The sequence below is a fragment of the Hemitrygon akajei genome, chromosome 6 (assembly GCF_048418815.1).
Source record: "Hemitrygon akajei chromosome 6, sHemAka1.3, whole genome shotgun sequence".
NCBI classification, from domain to species: Eukaryota; Metazoa; Chordata; class Chondrichthyes; order Myliobatiformes; family Dasyatidae; genus Hemitrygon; species Hemitrygon akajei.
In genome coordinates, this window is record NC_133129.1 from 1,403,528 (window position 1) to 1,424,980 (window position 21,453).

The 21,453-nt window shown below is 45.0% G+C and overlaps 1 protein-coding gene across 5 annotated transcripts in view; it reads left to right on the forward strand.

Moving 5' to 3' along the window:
- Window positions 1-21,453, forward strand: part of hmgcs1 (3-hydroxy-3-methylglutaryl-CoA synthase 1 (soluble)) — a 41,790-nt gene that overhangs the window by 15,057 nt on the left and 5,280 nt on the right. For 2 of the 5 annotated variants that reach the window (XM_073047775.1, XM_073047776.1), the window contains exons 2-7: window positions 8,284-8,741; window positions 11,701-11,826; window positions 13,562-13,726; window positions 17,876-18,044; window positions 19,813-19,983; window positions 20,074-20,306. In XM_073047775.1, coding sequence (XP_072903876.1) covers window positions 8,284-8,741; window positions 11,701-11,826; window positions 13,562-13,726; window positions 17,876-18,044; window positions 19,813-19,983; window positions 20,074-20,306 — 1,322 coding nt within the window. Of the gene's footprint in view, window positions 1-1,984; window positions 2,251-6,555; window positions 6,580-8,283; window positions 8,742-11,700; window positions 11,827-13,561; window positions 13,727-17,875; window positions 18,045-19,812; window positions 19,984-20,073; window positions 20,307-21,453 lie in introns of those variants that run through there. The other 3 variants (XM_073047777.1, XM_073047773.1, XM_073047778.1) reach the window with 3 other exon arrangements.

Here is a 21,453-nt window from a genome sequence, read left to right on the forward strand (position 1 = left end):
ATTCTCTGTAAAGTCTAGAGACTGTTGTGTGTGAAAATCCTAGGAGATCGGCAGTTTCTGAGATACTCAAACCACCCTGTCTGGCACCATTAGTTATTCCACGATCAAAGTCACTTAGATCACAGATCTGAGATTTCGGCGGGTCCAGGTCCTTGCTGAGACAGGAGTTGATTCTAACCATAACCAACCTGTCAACGCACTTCATCACCGTAGATGTGAGTGCCACTGGTCGATAGTCGTTAAGGCAGCTCACCCTGCTCTTGGGCACTGTTGCTCTTTTGAAGTAGGTGCGACTGTGACTGTAGCAATGAGAGACTGAAAATGTTTTTGAACAGCCCCCACCCCCGCTAGTTAATTGGCACAAGTTTGAGCCCTACCAGGTATTTATCAGGGCCTGTCACCTTTGAGGGTTAACCTTGAAAATCAGTCTGATGTTGGCCTTTGAAGCAGAGGTCACAGGGTCACCAGAAGCTGTTGGTATCCTCATAGCTGTAATTTTATTCTCCCTTTTAAAAGGCGTTGAGCTCATCTGGGATGAAGCATCACTGCCATTCGTGATGTTAGGTTTGGCTTTGTAGGAGGTAATGGCTTTCAAACTCTGTTGACGTGCATCAGATTCTGCCTCGAACCTCGTTCGGAATTGTTGCTTTGTTCTTGAGATATCCCTCCATAAGTTGAAAATGGCCTCCTTGTCTCCAGACTTAAAAACCACAGATCTAGCTCTCAGTAGACTACAAACCTACTGGTTCATCCACGGATTTTGATTTGGTTATATACAGATTGTTCTGGTAGGCAACTGGAGCACCCAGAGAACATACAAAGTCCTTACAGAATTTAACTCCTCTAGCTCGAATAGCATCACGCTAACTGCTGCATTACCATGCAAAGATTCTGCTGATGCTGGAAATCCAGAGCAACACACTCAAAATTATGGAGGAACTCGGTCAGAATTTATGGAGGGAGATAGACAGTTAATGTTTTTTCCCCTGTTTCCTTGTCATGATGGGGAATCTTAGTCTGAAGCCTTGACTGTATTCCTTTTCATAGATCCTCCAGCATCGCGTGCGTTGTCCTGATGAAGGGACCTTAAACATCGACTGTTTATTCCTCTCCATAGATGCTGCCTGGCTCGCTGAGTTCCTTCAGCATTGTGTGTGTGTGTGTCTGTGTCTAAATTGTTATCTTTGGGTGAGGTTCCCAATCTGACACAGGGTTTAACACAATTCCTTTGTTCCACAACATTTTACAATGGTGCTGGAGATTAAAGGTTAAAGATTAATTTGATAGAAAGTGTTATAATTGTAAATGAATTAAACCAGAGTAAATAAAGATTATTAGTCTAGATGAGGACAAGATCACTAACTGGAAGAGATTTCAAAACTTACTCGAGAAACTTTTAAGGTCATGAAGCTTTCTAATTAATTTCACCTTCTGTACACACACTCTTGGCCCTAGCATTACTTTATGAACATATGATCAATCTATGTATTTAAACTATATTACGTATTTATAATTATGGTGTGTTTTTATCTTATTGTGTGTGTGTGTACTTTTTGTGCTGCGTCGGATCGGGAGTAACAACTATTTCCTTCTCCTTTAATCTTGTTTACTAAAATGGCATAAAATAATTCCTGAATGTCGCCAGCCCCTCTAAATTGCCAGAAGCCATGGATTTGATTTAGACAAACATATTAAGGAAAATAAAAAGAAACAGTTCACATTGTCAGATAGCTTCCAGATCCTTGCCAACATTAAGCAATCTTGAATCTTAAGAGTTGAATGTTTTTGGGTGTTGAGGAATCAGACTGGGCTGAACAAAGTTGCTAACAGCTGAGTGTTCTGGTAGATTTGACTTGTTTTCGAAGTTGGTGAAAGTAGGGCAAAGGTTAGAACTGCGATCTTTAGAGCTCTGTGCTGACCACGGGCAAATGATTCATCAGTTGCTGCACTTGCTTCGTTGGACACTTTCTGTTGACCTTTGATACTAATGTGCACAAGAGGAGGCGAGAGGGAGGATTCTGGCTGGCCTTATAAATGCAGGCAGTGACGCCAGACATTCAGAGTCTCAGGATAACTGTCCTTGCTGCCTCTGCTGTCTGTCACACACGTACGTAACTCGTCCATCATGTTCCGTGTCCTCGCCAGACTTGGCCGGTTCGTGTGCCCTGACTGCAGCTCTCACTGTGGACACGTTGCCTCTACTACTTTCCTACGAGCGACAGTTACTGATAAGTTCACAACCCTGAGGAGGTAGGTCTTGTCATAAAGAGAGGAGTCGGATGCTTCTGGGCTCCAGCTGCGTCTCAGTGGACAGGTACTCTTGTCCGAGCCAGGCTGTGTGATCTGGTCTTATTCCACGGGTCTGAGCATGTATTTCAGGCAGGCTCACCTGGCAGGATGCTGAGACAATGGTGCGTCATCAGCAACACACACAAAATGCTGGAGGAAATCAGCAGGTCAGGCGGCGTCTAGGTTACATCTCGGGGCAAGATCAATCAAGGCTCATCAGTCCACTATGGGCACTGCAGCTTTTCAGATAACAAGCAAGATGCAGGATTCTTAGCACTGTGGGCGAACGTGGATCGTGAGATCCGTGTCCGTAGATCCCTCAAAGCTGCCACGTTGGTTAAAAAGGCCTATGGTGTTGATCTTCGTTAGTCAGAATTACTCAGTCCTCTGAGTTCAAGAGCCGCAAGGTAATGTTGCAGCTCTACAAAACCCTGGTTAGACCACACTTGGAACTTTGTGTTCTGCTCTGGTTGCTTCATTATAGGGGGGACGTGGAAGCTTTAGAGAGGCTGCAGAGATTTACAGGGATGCCGTCTGGATTAGAGAGCATGTCTTATGAGGATTGGTTGAGTGAGCTCGGGCTTTTCTCTTTAGAGTGAAGGAGGATGAGAGGTGATTTGATAGAGATGGATGAGATGATAAGAGGCATCAAGAGTTTGGGGGGGGGTGATGTCGGTTTTTTTTGCACAGAGTGGTGGATGTGTGGAGTGTATTGCTGGGGTGGTGGTAGAGGCAGAATATTTAAAAAGCACTTAGGTACGCATGTGGATGATAGAAAAATGGAGAGAAGGGTTAGATTGGCCTTGGACTAGGTTAAGCGGTCAGCACAACATTGTGGGCAGAAGGACCTGCACTGTTCAATGTTCTATGTTATAAAGTGGGCATGAACTCCCTTGACATTTTGAAGACCAGTGAGATTTCTCTGGTGTTGGTTGTTATCTCACAATCAATATCATTTAAGCAATGAGCTTAACATTGGTTGTTTGCCTCCACAACTGGGGCTTGACCCTCTTGTGTTGGTGTTTTTTTTTATTGTTTACTTAACAGAGTACAGAACAAGAACAGGCCCTTCAGCCCACAATGTTGTGCCAAACCAATTAAATTAGTAATCAAATGGCCAACTAAACTAATCCCCTCTGCCTACACAATGTCCATTTTCCTCACATTCATGTGCCTATCCAAACATCTCTTAGGTCCCTAAATATCTGCCCCTACCACCACTCTCTCGTACAACTTCTTTGAAATGTTATTAATGTCTGACATTGTGGAGAGAGGGTAGGAGAATAGGGTTGAGAGGGATTATTAATCAGCCACGATGGGATAGCAGATAGATTCAATGGATTGTATGGTCTACTTCTACTCCTATGTCTTGTGGTCTTGTTGCTATTTTTGAGATCTTGCTCTAACTTGACAACTAAGACTTCTTGGGTGACTATGGTAATGTTGTTTATGACATCCTGTATCAGTACTGGACATTCACAGGCTATAACTCCATTCCTTATAACTCGCTGGAGTTTAACAGAATGAGGGGGGGATCTCATTGAAACGTATCGAATATTGAAAGGCCTAGACGTGGACGTGGAGAGGATGTTTCCAGCAGAAGTGGAGTCTCGGGCCAGAGGGCATCACCTCAGAATAGAAGGATGTCCCTTTACAATGGCGAGGAGGAGCAATTTCCTTCTCCTTCATAAGTTATCATGTGCTATGTGTGCTACTGTGCTTTCCACCCTGGTTGAAGAAATGGCTGGTTTCTATATACATTATATGTTATATACATATATATAGTTAAACGACAATAAACTTGACATGACTTCACTTGATTTCTTTAGCCAGAGGGTGGTGAATCTGTTGAATTCTTTGCTGCAGACAGCTGTGGAGACTGGGTCATTTAAAGTGGAGTTTCATAGGTCCCTGATTTGTCAGGGTGTCAAAAGTTACCATAAAATATAGGAGCAGAATTAGGCCATTTGGCCCATCAAGTCTGCTGTGCCATTCCATCATGGCTGATGTGATTTTCCTCTCAGCCCCAATCTCCTGCCTTCTCCCCATATCCCTTACTTAATGCCCTAACCAATCAAGAAATTATCAACCTTTATACATAAAGACTTGGCCTCCATAGCTGCCTGAGGCAAAGGATTCCACAGATTCACCACTCTGTCTAAAGAAATTCCTTCTCACATCTGTTCTGAAAGGATACCCCTCTATTCTGAGGCTGTGTCCTCGGGTCTTAGACTCTCCCACCATAGGAAACATCCTATCCACATCTACTCTATCGAGGCCTTTCACCATTCGATAAGTTTCAATGAGGTCATCCCTCATTCTTCTGAATTCTAGTGAGCACAGGCCCAGAGCCATCACTCTGTATATGACAAGCCATTCAATCCTGGAATCATTTTTGTGAATCTCCTTTGAACTCTCTCCAATGTCAGCACATCCTTTCTAAGATAAGAGGCCCAAACCGGCTCACAGTTCTCCAGGTGAGGCCTCACCAGTGCATTATAAAGTCTTAACATTACATCCTTGCTTTTATATTCTAGTCCTCTTGAAATGAATGCTAACATTGCATTTGCCTTCCTCACCACAGACTCAACCTGCAGATTAATCTTTGGGGAATCGTGCACAAGGACTCCCAAGTCCCTTGGGTCTCAGTTTTTTGTATTTTCTCTTCATTTAGAAAATAATCAGTACTTTTATTTCTTCTGTATTCCATCTGCAAATTCTTTCCCCATTCTCCTAATCTGTCTAGGTCCTTCTATAGCCTCTACTTCCTGAAAATTACCTGCCCCTTCACTTATCTTCATATCATCTGCAAACTTTGCAGCAATCAACTCTATCATCCAAATAATTGATAAATAACATAAAAATAATCAGTCCCAATACAGACCCCTGTCGAAAACCACTAGTCACTGGCAGCCAGCCAGAAAGGGCTCCCTTTGTTCCCACTCTTTGCCTCCTGCCAATCAGCCACTGCTTTATCCCCATGCTAGAATCTTTCCTGTAATACTACGGGCTCGTAGCCTGTTAAACAGCCTCATGTATGGCACCTTGTCAAACGCATTCTGAAAATCCAAGTACACAACATCCACTGATTCTTCTTTATTTATCTTGCTTGTTATTTCTACACAGAATTCCAACACGTTTGTCAAAATTTTCCCTCGAGGAAACCATGCTGACTGTGGCTTATTTTATCATGTACCCCCAAGTACACTGAAACCTCATCCTCAATCAATTCCAACATCTTCCCAACCCACTGAGGTCCGACTAACTGGCCAATAGTTTCCTTTCTTCTTTCTCTCTCCCTTCTTGAAGAGTGGACAAGGCAAGAGAAAGGTTTGAGAGAGATAATAAATCAGCCATGATGAAATGGTGGAGCAGACTCGATGGGCCGAATGGCCTAATTCTGCTCCCATGTCTTATGATCATTGAATCTTGACTTTAACAACAATTGTCATCCAGCTTTTAATGAATGCCATGAACTACTTTACTGTTGTTATCAATTGAAAAATGATTTAGAATGTATCACGGTTGAGTTGGCACGGTAGTGTGGTGGTTAGCATAACGCTGTTACAGCGCCAATGACCCAGGTTCCATTCCTGCTCCTGTCTGTAAGGAGTTTGTACATTCTCCCTGTGACCGCATGGACTCTCTGTATTTACAGAGTATCCCTGATACAGTACAAAAAATATCCCAGATACTTCAGAAGATGGTTCCTGATGAACCGTTTGCATTGAACCGAATGAGCAACTATGAGCAGTGATTCTGTCAGGCTTACGGTGGACTTTACACAGTCTGGAAATTCAGCAGCTTGGAGCATGGTCTGTACTGCTGGGTAAACCTTGGATCATCTAACAATCACAGCTTTCTCAGAGAGTGTAGGACTTCAGGCAGTTTCCCCTCATTCCCTCCAAACAGCTTCTCCCTGTCCTCACATCTATCACACTCCTCTACATACACCCTCTGTCTCTGCGCCTGCCCCTCCCTGCCTCTCTCCCCTATTCCCTTTCAGAGCTGCGTGTTACCTGCATTCTCTCCGTTTGCCTATCTGCCTCTTCCCCCACCTCTCCTTTCCTGAGGGCCAGTATTATCTGCATCCTCCCCCCGCCCCTGAGCTGTCAGCATTGATCGTGTTGCATTACGTCAGGGCTCGGAGCACATTGGCTGAGTCTCAGTCGCCACCTCATGCTGACCCAGACTGTGGGCGGCCCGGGCGTGGATTGCTGCTGAATGCGTACGGCCTGCAGCTCTGCGCATTTATGTGGTGGCGCACCACACAGTTCCCACAGCCCACAGGTACTGCGTGTGTGTGTGTGTGAGGGAGAGAGAGGGAGGGAGAGAGGGAGGAGGCATTGTGCTGAAGCTGCTCATTCACTGAATTCTCCAGTGATTTGTGGCTGATAGGGCATTACAGTCTGCTTAAAGTTTGGATTGTCAGGACTTGCCACGTATATGTGATACTCCGTGCCGGGGAGTGTGGAATTCTTTTCCCATCAACAACGGAAATGTGTGCTAGTGACTCAGTGATCCAAGATTGATGGATGTGTTTTCCACACAGTGTCTCACTGCCCTTCATCACCGTTGGTCTGTCTGCCTCTCCCTCTTCTCACCCTTCCCTTATTCCAGCACCCTCCCTCTGTGTGTATGTGTGTCTCCCTTCACTCTCTCCTTCCCTCTGCCTCTTTTTATGTTTTTTTTCCTCAGACCCTCTTTGTGTGTCTGTCTCCCTTCACTCTTTCCTTCCCCTCCCCCTCCTCTGTGTGTGTGAGTTTGTGATTTACTGTGTTCAGCCGCAGCCTGTGTAGGTATCTGTCAGCTTCACCACACTTTGCCAGGATCTCTAGACAGTAAAGGCTTGTGCTGACATAGTCAGGTAACATGCTCTCACACCAAGGTTAAATGCTGATATGCTGAACTGCAGTCACGGACAGATCATGTCCTGGGACAGTTCTGTCTTGTTGCAGAGGAGATCCCTGCAACAATAGCTCATGGGTTTGAGCCGTGCTCCGTTAACCAGTCAGAACGTGGTGTGTGCAGAGATCCTTGCTATTCAGGTTAAGAAGGGGAGAACCTGAAATGCCTAATGCAGCAGATACTGGCTGTTGTGCCGCTGGTGTTTGGAGCAGTAATGAAGGTCCTCCATCTCTGGAGATGTTCATTGTGTCAGTACCTTCCTTGGTTTTCGCTACTGTCGGTCATGGGTGGAGACTCAGGAACTGAATTGACTTTATTACTTACATTCTTCACACACTTGAGTAAAAATCTTTACGTTATGTCTTTGTCTAAATGAGCAATGTGCAATTTATGGTAATTTGTAATAAACAGTATGCACAGCAGGACAGTCAATATCACATAGAAATACAATTGTATCAGCATGAATTAATCAGTCCGATGGCCTGGTGAAAGAAACTGTCCCGGAACCTGTTGCTCCTGGCTTTTATGCTGCAGTACCGTTTCCCAGATGGTAGCAACTGGAACAGTTTGTGGTTGGGGTGACTCGGGTTTCCAATGATCCTCTGGGCCCTTTTTACACACCTGTCTTTGTAAATGTCCTGAATAGTGGGAAGTTCTGCATACTGAAACATTCAGACGCAGGAGGATTCTTCATTTCTGGTTCTGTAACAATTTTGTTTTACCAGTTAGGGTTGTTACCCTGAGCTGAACCCCCTTACCACGAGGACCAGTTGCCCTACCAAGAGCCAAAGCTGACTACAGCCGGCACGTTTGCCTCCTAACCACAACCTGAGTGTGGTCCTCGTGGAGGGCAGAAGGTACACACTCATTGGCTGGTAACGGGGTTCAGGTAGGAATGGTTTGGGAGAGAAAAGTATCAGGAGTGGTTTTGATGGGCTGAACTGCCTAATTCTGCTCCTGTAGCTCAGGGGTAGTATATCTCTGAATGGAGTGTTGTGTACGTAGTGTGCAGGATTCACTCCCCCCACCTGGGCCTGTGTGAGCTCGTGCCTGGTCTTCATGCCCTCTCTCCTTCTGTCTCCCTAGTCTTTCCACGATGCCCGGATCCCTTCCCGTGACCGCCGAGGCCCGCTGGCCCAAGGATGTGGGCATCATTGCCATGGAGATCTACTTCCCGGCACAGTTTGTAGAGCAGGCCGAGCTGGAGAAGTTCGATGGGGTGGATGCCGGCAAGTACACAGTAGGCCTGGGGCAGTCGCGCATGGGCTTCTGCTCGGACCGCGAGGACATCAACTCCCTCTGCCTGACGGTGGTGCAGCGCCTGCTGGAGCGGAACAACCTGCCCTACGAGAGCATCGGGCGGCTGGAGGTGGGCACCGAGACTATCATCGACAAGTCCAAGTCCGTCAAGACTGTGCTGATGCAGCTGTTCGAAGAGTCTGGCAACACCGATATCGAGGGCATCGACACCACCAATGCCTGCTATGGGGGCACGGCCGCTCTCTTCAACTCTGTCAACTGGGTGGAGTCCAGCTCTTGGGATGGTGGGTTCACGCTCCCTCCCTCACCCCCACCCCACCTCTCCCACCTGCTGCATCCTATCTCCGTGAGTCTCTGGTCCCTCACACTCCGAGACTTCCATACAACACAGCAGCAGAATTAGGCCATTCTGACACCCTGACTTATTGAGAACCTATCAACCTCCACTTTAAATATACCCAATGACTTGGCCTCCACAGCCATGTGTGGCAATGAATTCTGTCTACTCTGGCTAAGGAAATTACTTCTCATCTCTGTTCCAAAGGGACATCCCACTCGTCTGAGGTTGGGCCTTCTAGTCCTTGACTCCCCCACTATTGAAAACATCCTCTCCACATCCACTTTAGGCCTTTCGGTACACAAGATGTTTCAGTTACATCCCCCTCATTCTTCTAAACTCCAGCAAGTACAGGTACAGAGCCCACAAATGCTCTCCATACATTAACCCTTTCATTCATGAGAATCTCCTCTGTTCCCTCTCCAATTCCATCATAGCTGATTATTATTCCTCTCGGCCCCATTCTCCTGCCTTCCCATAACCTTTCACATGCTGCCTAACCAAGAACCTATTGACCTTCACTTTAATTATACCCTCCACCGCCATCTTTGGCAATGAATTCCACAGATACATCACCCTCTGGCTAAAGAAATTTCTCCATCTCTGTTTTAAATCAACGTCCATCTGGTCCTAGACTTCTCCACTCTAGGAAACATGCGGTCCACATCCACTCTTTCTAGGCTGTAAATATTTGATGGGTTGTAATGAGATTCTCCCTTTCTCCTAAATTCTGGTGATCAAATCCTCCTCATACAGTACTGTGCAAAAGTCTTAGGCACCCGAGATTTTTTATCTGGTTTCAGATGGTATGGCCTCCTCGGAGCCCAGATCTCAACATCATCGAGACTGTCCGGGAGTACCTGGAGAGACAGAAGCAAGCGAGACAGCCAAAGCCTACAGAAGAACTGTGGCAAGTTCTCCAAGATACTTGGAACAATCTCCCAGCTGATTTTTTAAAATTTCTTTATGGTTAATAAACTGCATGACAGTGTACCTAAGAGAGTACATGCAGTTCTAAAGGCAAACGGTGGTCTCACCAAATACTGGTTTTTCTTTTTAGTTTGCTGCTCTTTGTGCAAATTTTTTGATATTTGAAAACTTGTAATTTAATTATCTTTGAAAGCATCTTTGCTTTACAGAATTTGTTTTACATGTGCCTAAGACTTGTGCAGTACTACATGGTAACCCTTTCATTTCCAGTATCATTCTTGTGAATGTCCTCTGGACCCTCTCAATGCCAGCACATCCCTTCTTGGATAAGGAGCCCAAAACTGCGCACAGTACTCCAAGTGTGGTCTGACCCATGCCTTATGAAGCCTCAGCATTATGTCCTTACCTAATCCAGCTACACGAAAGCAACCCACAAGGATGTAATGTTGAGGCTTCATAAAGCACAGGTGAGACATCATTTGGAGTATTGAGAGCAGTTTTGGGCCCCTTATCAAAGAAAGGATGTGCTGATAATGGAGAAGGTTCACAAAAATCGGGATTGAAAGGCTTGTAATGTAAAGGGCCTGTGCTCACTAGAATTCAGAAGAATGAGGGGTGGCCTCATTGAAACCTATCGAATATTGAAAGGTCTTGATAGAGTGGATGTGGGGAGGATGTTTCCTATGGTGGAAGAGCATATGACCAGAGGACGCGGTCTTAATAGAGGGGCATTCTTTTAGAATGAAGATGAGGAGGAACTTCTTTAGCAAGCGAGTGGTGAACTCTGTGGCATTCATTGCCACAGACAGCTGTGGAGGCCGAGTCATTGTGTATGTTTAAGGCAGAGGTTGACATTTCTTTAAAAGTTTTTTTATACATTTTATTTCTAGAAAATTATAACCTGAGAACCTAGAATAAGACTTTATAATGTTACAAATACATACACTGACCGACTAAGGTTCAACACAAAATAATAAAATATCATCTGCTTAAAGCATTAGTTTATGAACCTGTCCTCTCACAGATATCCCTATAAAGTTCTCATTTTCTCTGATAGCTGCTGCCAGGGGCTCCAAAGCTAGACAGAACAACACTGGGGAAAGTGGGGAACCCTGTCGGGTACCCCTTCTGAGAGAGAAGTAAGGTGAAATGTAACCACTAGTTTGAACCGCTGCTTCAGGATTATTATATAACCATCTAATCCATTTTAAACAGATGGGTCCAAATCCAAAAAATTGAAGAATCTTAAACAGATAGCCCCATTCCACCCGATCAAATGCCTTTTCAGCATCGAGTGAAATAGCTGCTATTGGTGACTGAGTAACAGCGACCGACCACATAATATTCACAAGACGCCTGATGTGATCAGATGAGCTGCGGCCCCTGATAAATCCCACCTGATCACCATGTAGAGGTTGATAGATTCTTGATTGATCAGGGCTTGCAGGGATATGGGGAAAAGGCAGGAGTTCAGGGCTGAGAGGGAAAATAGATCAGCCATGATGAAGTGGCAGAGCAGACTCAATGAGTGAAATGGCCTATTTCTGCTCCTATAGTCTTATATCAAACAGTGTTTCCCATTTGAAATTCTTACAGTATGTTATGGGAATACATGCTACTGCAGAATTACCTAATTCTTGATCATATCCAACACACAAATATAAATTCTCAGATCTTAACTTGTGCACATGTAAGGCATAATGTGTGATATCTCACAATGCTGTAAATATCATGAAACCTTCTCTAACGTAATCTGAGATAGGGCCATTGCCTTACCTCTGCCTGAGAGATTTGTTGCCCTTACAGTGGAGTCTGTTGAACAGTCAAGTGTGCGGAGGAGGAGGATTTGCGTAGTACGTAAACTGACTTTACAGTGAAACCAAATCCCACACCGTGGCGATGATTCAGGGGCAGGTGCGGGTAGGAGTGATGGCGGTGTGTGCTCTAACACTTTCTTTCTGCCTGTGGCTCGGCAGGGCGCTACGCATTGGTCGTTGCTGGTGACATTGCTGTCTACGCTACCGGGAGTGCACGCCCCACGGGAGGGGCGGGTGCCGTTGCAATGCTGGTCGGACCTGACGCACCCCTGGGATTAGAGCGAGGTACGTTACCACGAATCTCCCTCTGGATGTGGAATATTTGTCACGGGTACTGAGGTACAGTAAAAAGCTTGTCTTGCTTGTTCATACAGAACTATTCATTACACGGTGCATTGAGGTAGAACACCCATCCCCTCAAAGGGCACCTCCCACAGTGCTCATGAAGTGTTGCTCCTCCACCCTGAGAATGCGAGGGGTGGGAATTGGACAGATGGGATTATTAGTCAGTGAGGCTAATGAATATCCTGCCAACACTGGGGTCTCATCACTAGGACAGCGAATTGATCACTGTTTACCTTTTGATATGCACTTCACATGCATTTTGAATTATATTTTATTAACTTAATTTGTGGTAATATTTTGTTTTATGTGCTGTGTGTGATATACAGTGGCATGCAAAAGTTTGGGCACCCCGGTCAAAATTTCTGTTACTGTGAATAGTTAATTGAGTAGAAGATGAACTGAGTTCCAGAAGTCATAAAGTTAAAGATGAAACATTTTTTTCAACATTTTAAGCAAGATTGGTGTACAGGTTTCCCCCACTATCTGAAGGTAGAGCGTTCCTATGAAACCGTTTGTAAGCCGAAATGTCGTAAAGCGAAGAAGCAATTACCATGAATTTATATGGGGGGAAAATTTTTGAGCGTTCTCAGACCCAAAAAAAACCTACCAAATCAAACCAAATAACACACAAAACCTAAAATAACACTAACATATAGTAAAAGCAAGAATGATATGATAAATATACAGCCTATACAGAGTAGAAATATTGTATGTACGGTGCAGTTTCACTTATCAAAGTCGGGAAGACAGCGAACCACTATCAATTTGGAGAAAAAAATCGGCACGTACACGCATGCGCACACAATTGCCCGCACAAGGTTTCCCATTCATTGTAGTCTTTCTCGGGGTAAACACATGTATAAAGCAGGTGTCTTTTTTTTGTAAAATCAAAAATCATCGTTGGTTAGCGAAAACAGGTACTAATGTAGGTCTTTCGTAACAGTGAGCTGTCGTAAAGCGAACATTCAAAAAACGGGGGCCACCTGTATTATTTTTGTTTTGTACAATTTTAGAGTGGAAAAAAATGAAAGGAGCACCATGCAAAAGTTTGGGCACCCCAGGAGATTTGAGCTCTCAGACAACTTTTACCAAAGTCTCGGACCTTAATTAGCTTGTTAGGGCTATGGCTTGTTCACAGTCATCGTTAGGAAAGGTCACGTGATGCAAATTTCAAAGCTTTATAAATATACGTATATATGCACAGCCAAATTACAATAAACTAATTTGGTTGCCATGGTACTGTAGCAGTTAGCACAACGCTATTACAGTTCAGAGTTCAGTTCTGGTGTCATCTGTAAAGTTTTGTACGTTCTACCACTGACCATGTGGGTTTCCTCCCACAGTTCAAAGATGTAATGGCTAGTAGGGTAATTGGTCATTGTAAGTTGGCCTCTGGTTAGGATAGGGTTAAAAAAGTGAGTTACTGGTTGGTGTGGCTCATTGGACTAGAACTGCCTATTCCACACTGTATCTCTAAATAAATAAAGATTTTATTTAAAACTTGAACTTAGTCCTTGGGAGCCAACATGGATCTGATGGGTTGAATGGCCTCACTCACCAGTCGTGAGTGAGTGTGTGGGGCCTGTTCATTGCTGAATGCAGGTGTCTGTGTGCACGTCGTACGGAGGTTGTTTGCCTCTGTCATTGTAAATGCTGACTGTACCCTTCCCCACAGGGCTGCGCGGGACACACATGCAGCACGTGTACGACTTCTACAAGCCCGACATGGTGTCGGAGTACCCTGTGGTGGACGGCAAGCTCTCCATTCAGTGCTACCTCAGTGCGCTTGATCACTGCTACAGGTTCTACTGCAACAAGTACCAGGCACAGAAGCAGAAAGGTGAGCAGGCTCTAAAGCCCAACAAGCCTGTGTTGGCCCAGTTGCCTAATGAGCTGGTCCTATTTGTCTGTGTTTGGCCCACGGGTTCCCAACCTGGGGTCACGGGCCCCTCAGTTAATGGTATTGGTCCATGGTTTGAAACCCCTGCTCCAAACCTTTCCTATCCTTGTATCTGGCCTAATGTCTTTTAAATGCTATAATTATGTGACCCTCAACTATTTGCTGTGCTAGCTCGTTCCTACACCCACTATCCTCAGCTAGTGGTGTACATCACACTTCATTGGGCAGTGATTGGGGTTTAGTTTTGCCGCTGTGTGTAAGGAGTTTGTACGTTTTCCCAGTAACCAACTAGTTTTCCTGCAGGTGCTCCGGTTTCCTCCCACATTACAAAAATGTACGGATTAGAGTTAGTGAGTTGTGGGCATGCTGACACTTGCACATCCTCAGACTGTGTTGGTTGTTGATGCAAATTAAGCATTTCACTGTGTGTTTTGATGTACATGTGACAAATAAAGCTAATCTTTATCATTAGCCTCCCCTATCCTCCGGCAGCCTGGTACATACATCCCTCATCCTCTCTGTTGAAAGCTTGCCCTGCAGGTCTCCATTTAATCTCGCCTTTCTCGCTCTAAGCCTCTGCCCTCCCATTTTGAATTGTTCTTCCCTGGGGCCATAATTGTCACCATTCGCCTTATTTATGCCATGACTTTTATAAACCTCTACAAGTTCACTCTCCTCAGTTGTTGGGTTATGTGTGTGATACAGGCCTGACGTTACACAAATGGACCCTTTCCTACTCTCCTAAACTCCAGTTAGGCCGCATTGTGTTCAGTGCTGATTGCCCCATTATAGGAATGATGTGGAGACTTGGGAGAGAGTGCAGAAGAGTCACCAGGATTCTAACTAGATTAGAGGCTTGTGGTATGAGGAGAGGCTGAACAAACTGGAGAGACTGACAGAAGCTTATGAAATTGAGAGCCACAGATAGAGTTGACCGTGGGTATCTTTTTTCCAGGCCTGAAACATCTAATGTGACAGGGCAAGCATTTAAAATGCACAATGAGTGGTGGGTAACACACGCAAAATGCTGGAGGAACACAGCCGGTCAGGCTGCATCTATAGAAATGAATAAACAGTTGACGTTTCAGACCAAGAGTGGAAAGGAAAGTGCCAAAATAAAATGGTGTATGGAGGGGAAGGCGGATAGCTGGAGGTGATAGGTGAAGTGAGGTGGGTGGGAAAGGCAAAAGGCTGGAGAGGAAAGAATCTGATAGGAGAGGAGAGTGAACCATAGGAGAAAGGGAAGGAGAAGGGGCACCGGGGGAGGTGATAGTTAGGTGAGGAGAATATGTTAGAGGCCAGAGTGAGGTATAGAAGAAGAGGTAAGGCGGGGTGGGAATCTTACTGAAAAAAGAAATCGATGTTCCTGCCATCAGGGTGGCCTTGCCATGGAGAGTGATGGTTGCTCGGGGTGGCGGTAGAGGCAGATGCCTTAGGGACATCTGAGAGGCTGTCAACGCAGGGAATGGAGGAATACAGGTATTGTGTGGGCAGAAGGAATTGGTTTAGTGAGGCATTTAATCAGAGGACCTGTTCCTGTTCTTTAATGTTCTTTTCAAATCTTTTTTTTATTATTATTATTATTATTACTCAAAAATAGCACAAGTACATCAAAGTAACAACACTTACAATGCCTCATAAAGAGGAAATTATCTTAAGAATTGATTTTGTGAATTAAATAAAAACCCTACTAATCAAGAAAAGTGAGGGGGGGAGAAAAGAAACCCATTCGGGGTACAACCCCGGAGCCATGCGTCATACAGAAAGCTTCTAAAAATAAACATCAAACCGCCAACAAGAAAAAGAGATATATCAAAAAAATGTACATTTACATCGTGTACGTGATTTAGAAATCTATCAGTTAACTGAAATGATAATAACGAGCAAATGAGCCCCATCTCTTCTCAAAATCAAATAAAGGTTCAGAGGTTCGACTTCTAATTTTCTCCAATCTGAGACACAGCATCACTTGAGAGAACCATTGTGACAAAGTAGGAGCAGATATATCCTTCCATTTCAACAAGATGGCCCTCCTAGCTATCAATGTAGCAAACACAATAACATGTTGGTCAGACACAGAAATACCATGGATATTTTGAGGAATTATTACAAAAAGTACAGTCAATTTATTAGGTTGTAAGTTGATTCTGAGTGCTTTAGAAATTGTCGAAAAGACTGACTTCCAAAATTGTTTTAATATAGAACATGACCAGAACATTTGTGTCAGTGTAGCTATCTCAGTTTTACATCTATCACAATACTTGTCACCATTGGGAAATATTTTAGAAAGTCTCTCCTTCGTCAAATGGTAACGATGTACAATTTTAAATTGAATCAGTGAATGACTAGCACAGATTGAAGAAGAGTTAACCAGCTTCAGAATCCATGTCCAGTCCTCCCATATAAAAGTCAAATTGAGTTCCTTCTCCCAATCCTGTTTAATCTTAAGTAAAGGATGCTTATCCCATTGTAATAATAAATTATAAATTCTTCCAATAGAACCTTTCAACGAGGGGCTCATACTCATAATAGTATCTAACAAGTCAGCCTCCAATATGTAAGGAAAATTACTTAATGTTTTTGTAAAAATGTCTAACTTGAAGATATTGTAAGAAGTGTGAATATGAGAGAGAATATTTATAGACTAATTGTTCAAAAGACATCAATCTGCCTTCTTTAAATAAATCCAAAGAAGAATTAATACCTTTATTTTTCCAAAGTAAAAAAATTGAATCACTCCAAGAAGGTTTAAAAAAGTAATTACGATAAATTATACTACAAAGTTTAAATTTTTTAAGATGAAAAAAATTGCGGAACTAGATCCAAATTTGTAAGGAGTGTTTAACCATAGGATATAGGTTTAAATTACAACTTTAGCTAATTGTATAGGTAGAGCAACTCCTAATAACGAAGTTAAATAAAACTGTTTTACAGCTCTCAGTTCCAGGTCTACCCAAATTGGCCGATCATTCCTATCACCCCGATATAACCAAAAGGACATATACCGCAAATTAACGGCCCAATAATACAGGCTTAGATTAGGCAAAGCGAGACCTCCGTCCTTTTTCAACTTTTGCAAATGACATTTACCAATTCTTGGTCTTTTATTATCCCAAATAAAAGATAGTGTGGCGACCCACTTCCCAGCGCACTCGAACCGGCTCACAAAGTGGCGCGTGCTGGCATTGAGGCAGGTCCCAAAGAGGGCGCCAAGCCTTCTTCACCAGCAAGGGGAAAAGCCCGCGCGTGGGATGGGACTGTGAATATGCGCCCCCTATGGCATTCCCGCCCGGGGAGGGCGGGAACAGGAAGGCTTTAAAGCGAGGCCGCGAAGTTTGAATAAACCTCTTTGCTACTGCAGCTCACCGACTTCGTGTCATTATTTCAGTGCTGCGATTAGCACACCGCTACAATAGAATAATAGAATCAATCCAATCAAAAAACTTCTTAGTCAAAAAAACAGGAATATTCTGAAATAAATATAAATATAATATTAGAACCCCTTGCTATTGCTCTTCGTGAAGCCGAAAATATTCATGGGATTTTTGTGAATGAGACCATGCACAAGATCTCTCTTTATGCTGATGATTTATTGGTATATATATCTAAACCTGAAGAATCTATTCCTGCTTTGCTAAAATTATTTGACAAATTTGGAGACTTTTCAGGATATAAAATAAATTTTAGTAAAAGTGAATTACTTCCTTTAAATGAATCTGTCTTTATATATGATAATACTCCTTTTAAAGTTACGGATTCTTTTAGATATTTAAGTGTTATAATTACTAAAAAATATAAGGATCTTTATAAAGCCAATTTTCCTCCTTTAGTAGACTGTATGAAGTATTACTTTAGTAGATGGAGCGCACTTACATTTTCACTTGTTGGTTGTATTCATGTAGTTAAAATGATGATTTTACCAAAGTTCTTTAATGTTCTACGACTGAATGGTAGTCTTGAGTGCAGGAGCGACCCTCTGAAGGAGCAGGGAGGGAGTTGATGGGGTGATTGGCCCTCCCGTGGTGGATGTGAATCGAGCAGCCGGTACAGTTTTGATGACGGTGCTGCATCCTCTCCATTGTGTTTCAGAGGGTAGCGACGCCCAGTTCACTCTGCAGGACTTCGACTACATAGTGTTCCACACCCCCTACTGCAAACTGGTCCAGAAATCAGTGGCCCGCCTGCTCCTCAATGACTTCCTCCGTGACTCAAAGCCCAACACTGAGAGTGGCATCTTCAGTGGCCTAGAGGCCTTCAGGTGAGTGGGTTCCCAATCAGGTTTGTTAATAAACGCTGACTCGTTGTGAAATGTATTGATTAGTGGCGGCAGTACAGTGCAAGACATAAAGATTACTATCAATTACAGTAAGAATATGTATTTTTAACAATAGTGAGGTAGCGTTCATAGGTTCACAGAGCGTTCAGAAATCTGATGGTAGACAACAAGCTGTTCCTGTGACACTGTGTGTCTTCAGGCTCCTGAACCTCCTCCCTGATGGTAGTAATGAGAAGAGAGCACGTTCTCAGTGGTAATGATTGCTGCCATCTTGAGGCATCGCCTTTCAGCATATCCAGGTTGTGCCACTGATGAAGCTACGTTTACAGCCCTCTGCAGCCTTTTGCAATCTTATCCATTGAAGCCTTCATATGCCACAACCAATCAGAGTGCTCTCCACCATAAATCTGTATAAATTTTCGACACTCTCTGATGACATGCCAAATCTCCTCTAGCTCCTACTGTTCCACACGGACTCAATGGGCCGAAGGGCCTGTTTCCACTCTAGAACGAGCAAGACACAAATGACTGCAGATACTGGAAACTAGAGGAACTCAAGTGACTCAGGCAGCATCTGTGGAGGGAAATAGATGGTTTGCAAGGACGTGGAGAGGATGTTTCCAGAAGCAGGGGAGTCGAGGACCAGAGGGCACAGCCTCAGAATAAAGGACATCCCTTTGATGTATGGCACGGTAGTGTAGTGGTTAGTGTAGCACTGTTATAGCTCGGGGCATCAGAGTTCAGTCAAGAAAGTTTGCACAATCTCCCCATGTTTACGTGTGGGTTTCTCCAGATGCTCTGGTTTCCTCCCACAATCCAAAGATGTAAGGGCCAGTAAGTTAGTCATTGTAAATCATCCTGCGATTCGACTGGGGTTAAATCAGTGGGTTGTTGGGTGATGTAGCTCATTGGGCCTGTTCCCCACTGTATCTCTAAATAACTAAAATAAACAAAGCTGAAGGTGAGTTTCTTTAGCCAGAGAGTGGTGAATCCGAGGAATTAGTTACCACAGGAGATCAAGTCATCGCTCTTATTTAAGGCAGAGAGAAGAAGGCAGGAGAATGGGGTTGAGGAAATGTATCAGCCACTCAGACTTGATGGGCTGAATGGCCTAATTCTGTGCAATGGTTGAGATCCTTGATCTCAGCCACTGAGTTCTGTGTTGCTCTGTGGTAAAGGATATTGGTGGCATGATGTGTAGACAGGGAGTGTGGGCTGTGGACTGTCAGTGGGTGTTGTATCTTTGTGCATGTTTTGTGAAGGAACTTGGGGAGGGGAGCACAAAACTACTGGGATTTTTGTACCAGCAGGTCTGATGGAATTGGTAGTTTCCCTGCTGTGATTGTAGTGTGGTTGATGTGCAGGGAGCCCTGTTGAACATCCCTCCATTCTGGGAGCCCTGATGGTATTGCAGGCATCATATGTGCACCTCTGCTGGGATACTGGGTGGCATATAGGGTGCCCTACTGGGATTCAGCACAGCATGCAGGAAAGCCTGCTAGGATAGTGTGCAGCATTCAAGGTGCTCTGCTCATACAGGGCCCTAACATGCTACAGAGCTCTGCTGTGATTCAAAGCAACTCAAGGGGTGCCATGCTGGGACTAATGAACTGTGTGGCCCTGCTGGGATTTTGGGTAGTGTGCAGGGACGCCTGCTGGGATTGAGGGTGGCGTGCGGGGATGCGTGGGATTGAGGGCGGCGTGCGGGGACGCCTGCTGAGACTCATGAGCTGTGTGCACTCCATGACAGGGACGTGAAGCTGGAGGACACATACTTCGACAGGGACGTGGAAAAAGCCTTTCTGAAGGCCAGCGCCGAGATCTTCAAACAGAAGACGCAGCCCTCGCTAATTGTCTCCAACCAAAACGGCAACATGTACACACCCTCCGTCTACGGCTGCCTGTCCGCCATCCTGGCGCAGTAAGTACCTCAACCCCAGAAGAGAGCCGCGTGTTCTGTACACCACACTTGGCTTCTGATGGCTGACGACTCCCCCTCTCCCCACCACAGGCGTTCGGCAAAGCAGCTGGCAGGGCAGAGGATCGGACTGTTCTCCTATGGATCGGGAATGGCTGCCACCCTCTATTCCCTGCGCGTGACTCAGGACGCGGCTCCTGGTTCGGCTCTAGACAGGCTGGTGGGCAGCTTGTCGGACCTGCAGGCCCGACTCGATTCGCGCAAGAAGATTGAGCCAGAGGTCTTTGCCAGCAGCATGAAGCTGAGAGAGGACACTCATCACCTGGGTAAGGTCACTGGCTCAAGTGGGGGGTGTTCCTTCCTCACATTCCACTCCCCCTTCCCTTCCGCTGTCCTGACCCCTGCCTCCACTGCACCCTTGTCTCAATCCCCCCCAAATAGGTTATCATTCCAACCCTTGGGCTCTCCCATCGAGGAGGACGGGGCTGCAGGCGTGGTGAGCATCATCACCTGCGGCTGATGCTCCCGCATCCTGCCTCAGACATACGTCACTGCGAGTTCCTCATCGTTGTGTTCGAGTGCTGGAACTCCTGCCCCGCAGTGCTGGATAGGGTGGGGCAGCTCAGTCACAGCCTCCCTCTGTTCAGTAGCTCAGTTGAGACCAGCCCCTTCTCAATCATAGGAGCGAGCCCCTCCCGTTTAAAAACCCAGAGCTACAGAATCTCCAAAGCCCTCATTCCTGGCAGAGGAAGGATCTTTAAAGATGGACTACACCTGGGGCCAACTTGAAGGACTGGCCCAAGCCAGGGGACTCTGATGAAGGGGTGATTGGCCTAAGAAAAAGAGAAGAGACACTCAAGGGTAGGGGCCGCTCGAAAGTATCGCCACACATTCAGGTGCCTATATAGCACACCCACAGTGCTCAGCAGAACACAACAGCTCCAAAACAACAACAAAAACAAGCCCTGTTGCTCACCGCCAGCCACACACGTATACAGTCCTGTAACCCCAGGACAGGCTGTCTTCTGCAGCCTCCTGCAGACCTGGACCTGGACTTGGGCTTGTTCTTTAGTACTTCCCGGGGTCCTACCCTGCACAGGTATAACTCATCCTGACCTGGACCTGGACTTGGACTGGGGCTTGTTCTTTAGTACTTCCCAGGGTCCTACCCTGCACAGGTATAACTCATCCTGACCTGGACCTGGACCTGGACTGGGGCTTGTTCTTTAGTACTTCCCAGGGTCCTACCCTGCACAGGTATAACTCATCCTGATTGTTCTTCCCAAAGTGCATCCCCTCACGTATCGACTCAGTCAGGTTTAATATCACTGTGTATGCCATGAAAAGTTATTTTCCAGCAACAGTACACTACAATACAAAATTACAATAAGAAATGTGTATATAGCACTGTCTTGTGCACATATATAGAGAGCTTAAGACTTTTGCACAGTACTGCAGTAATTTTATGTATTG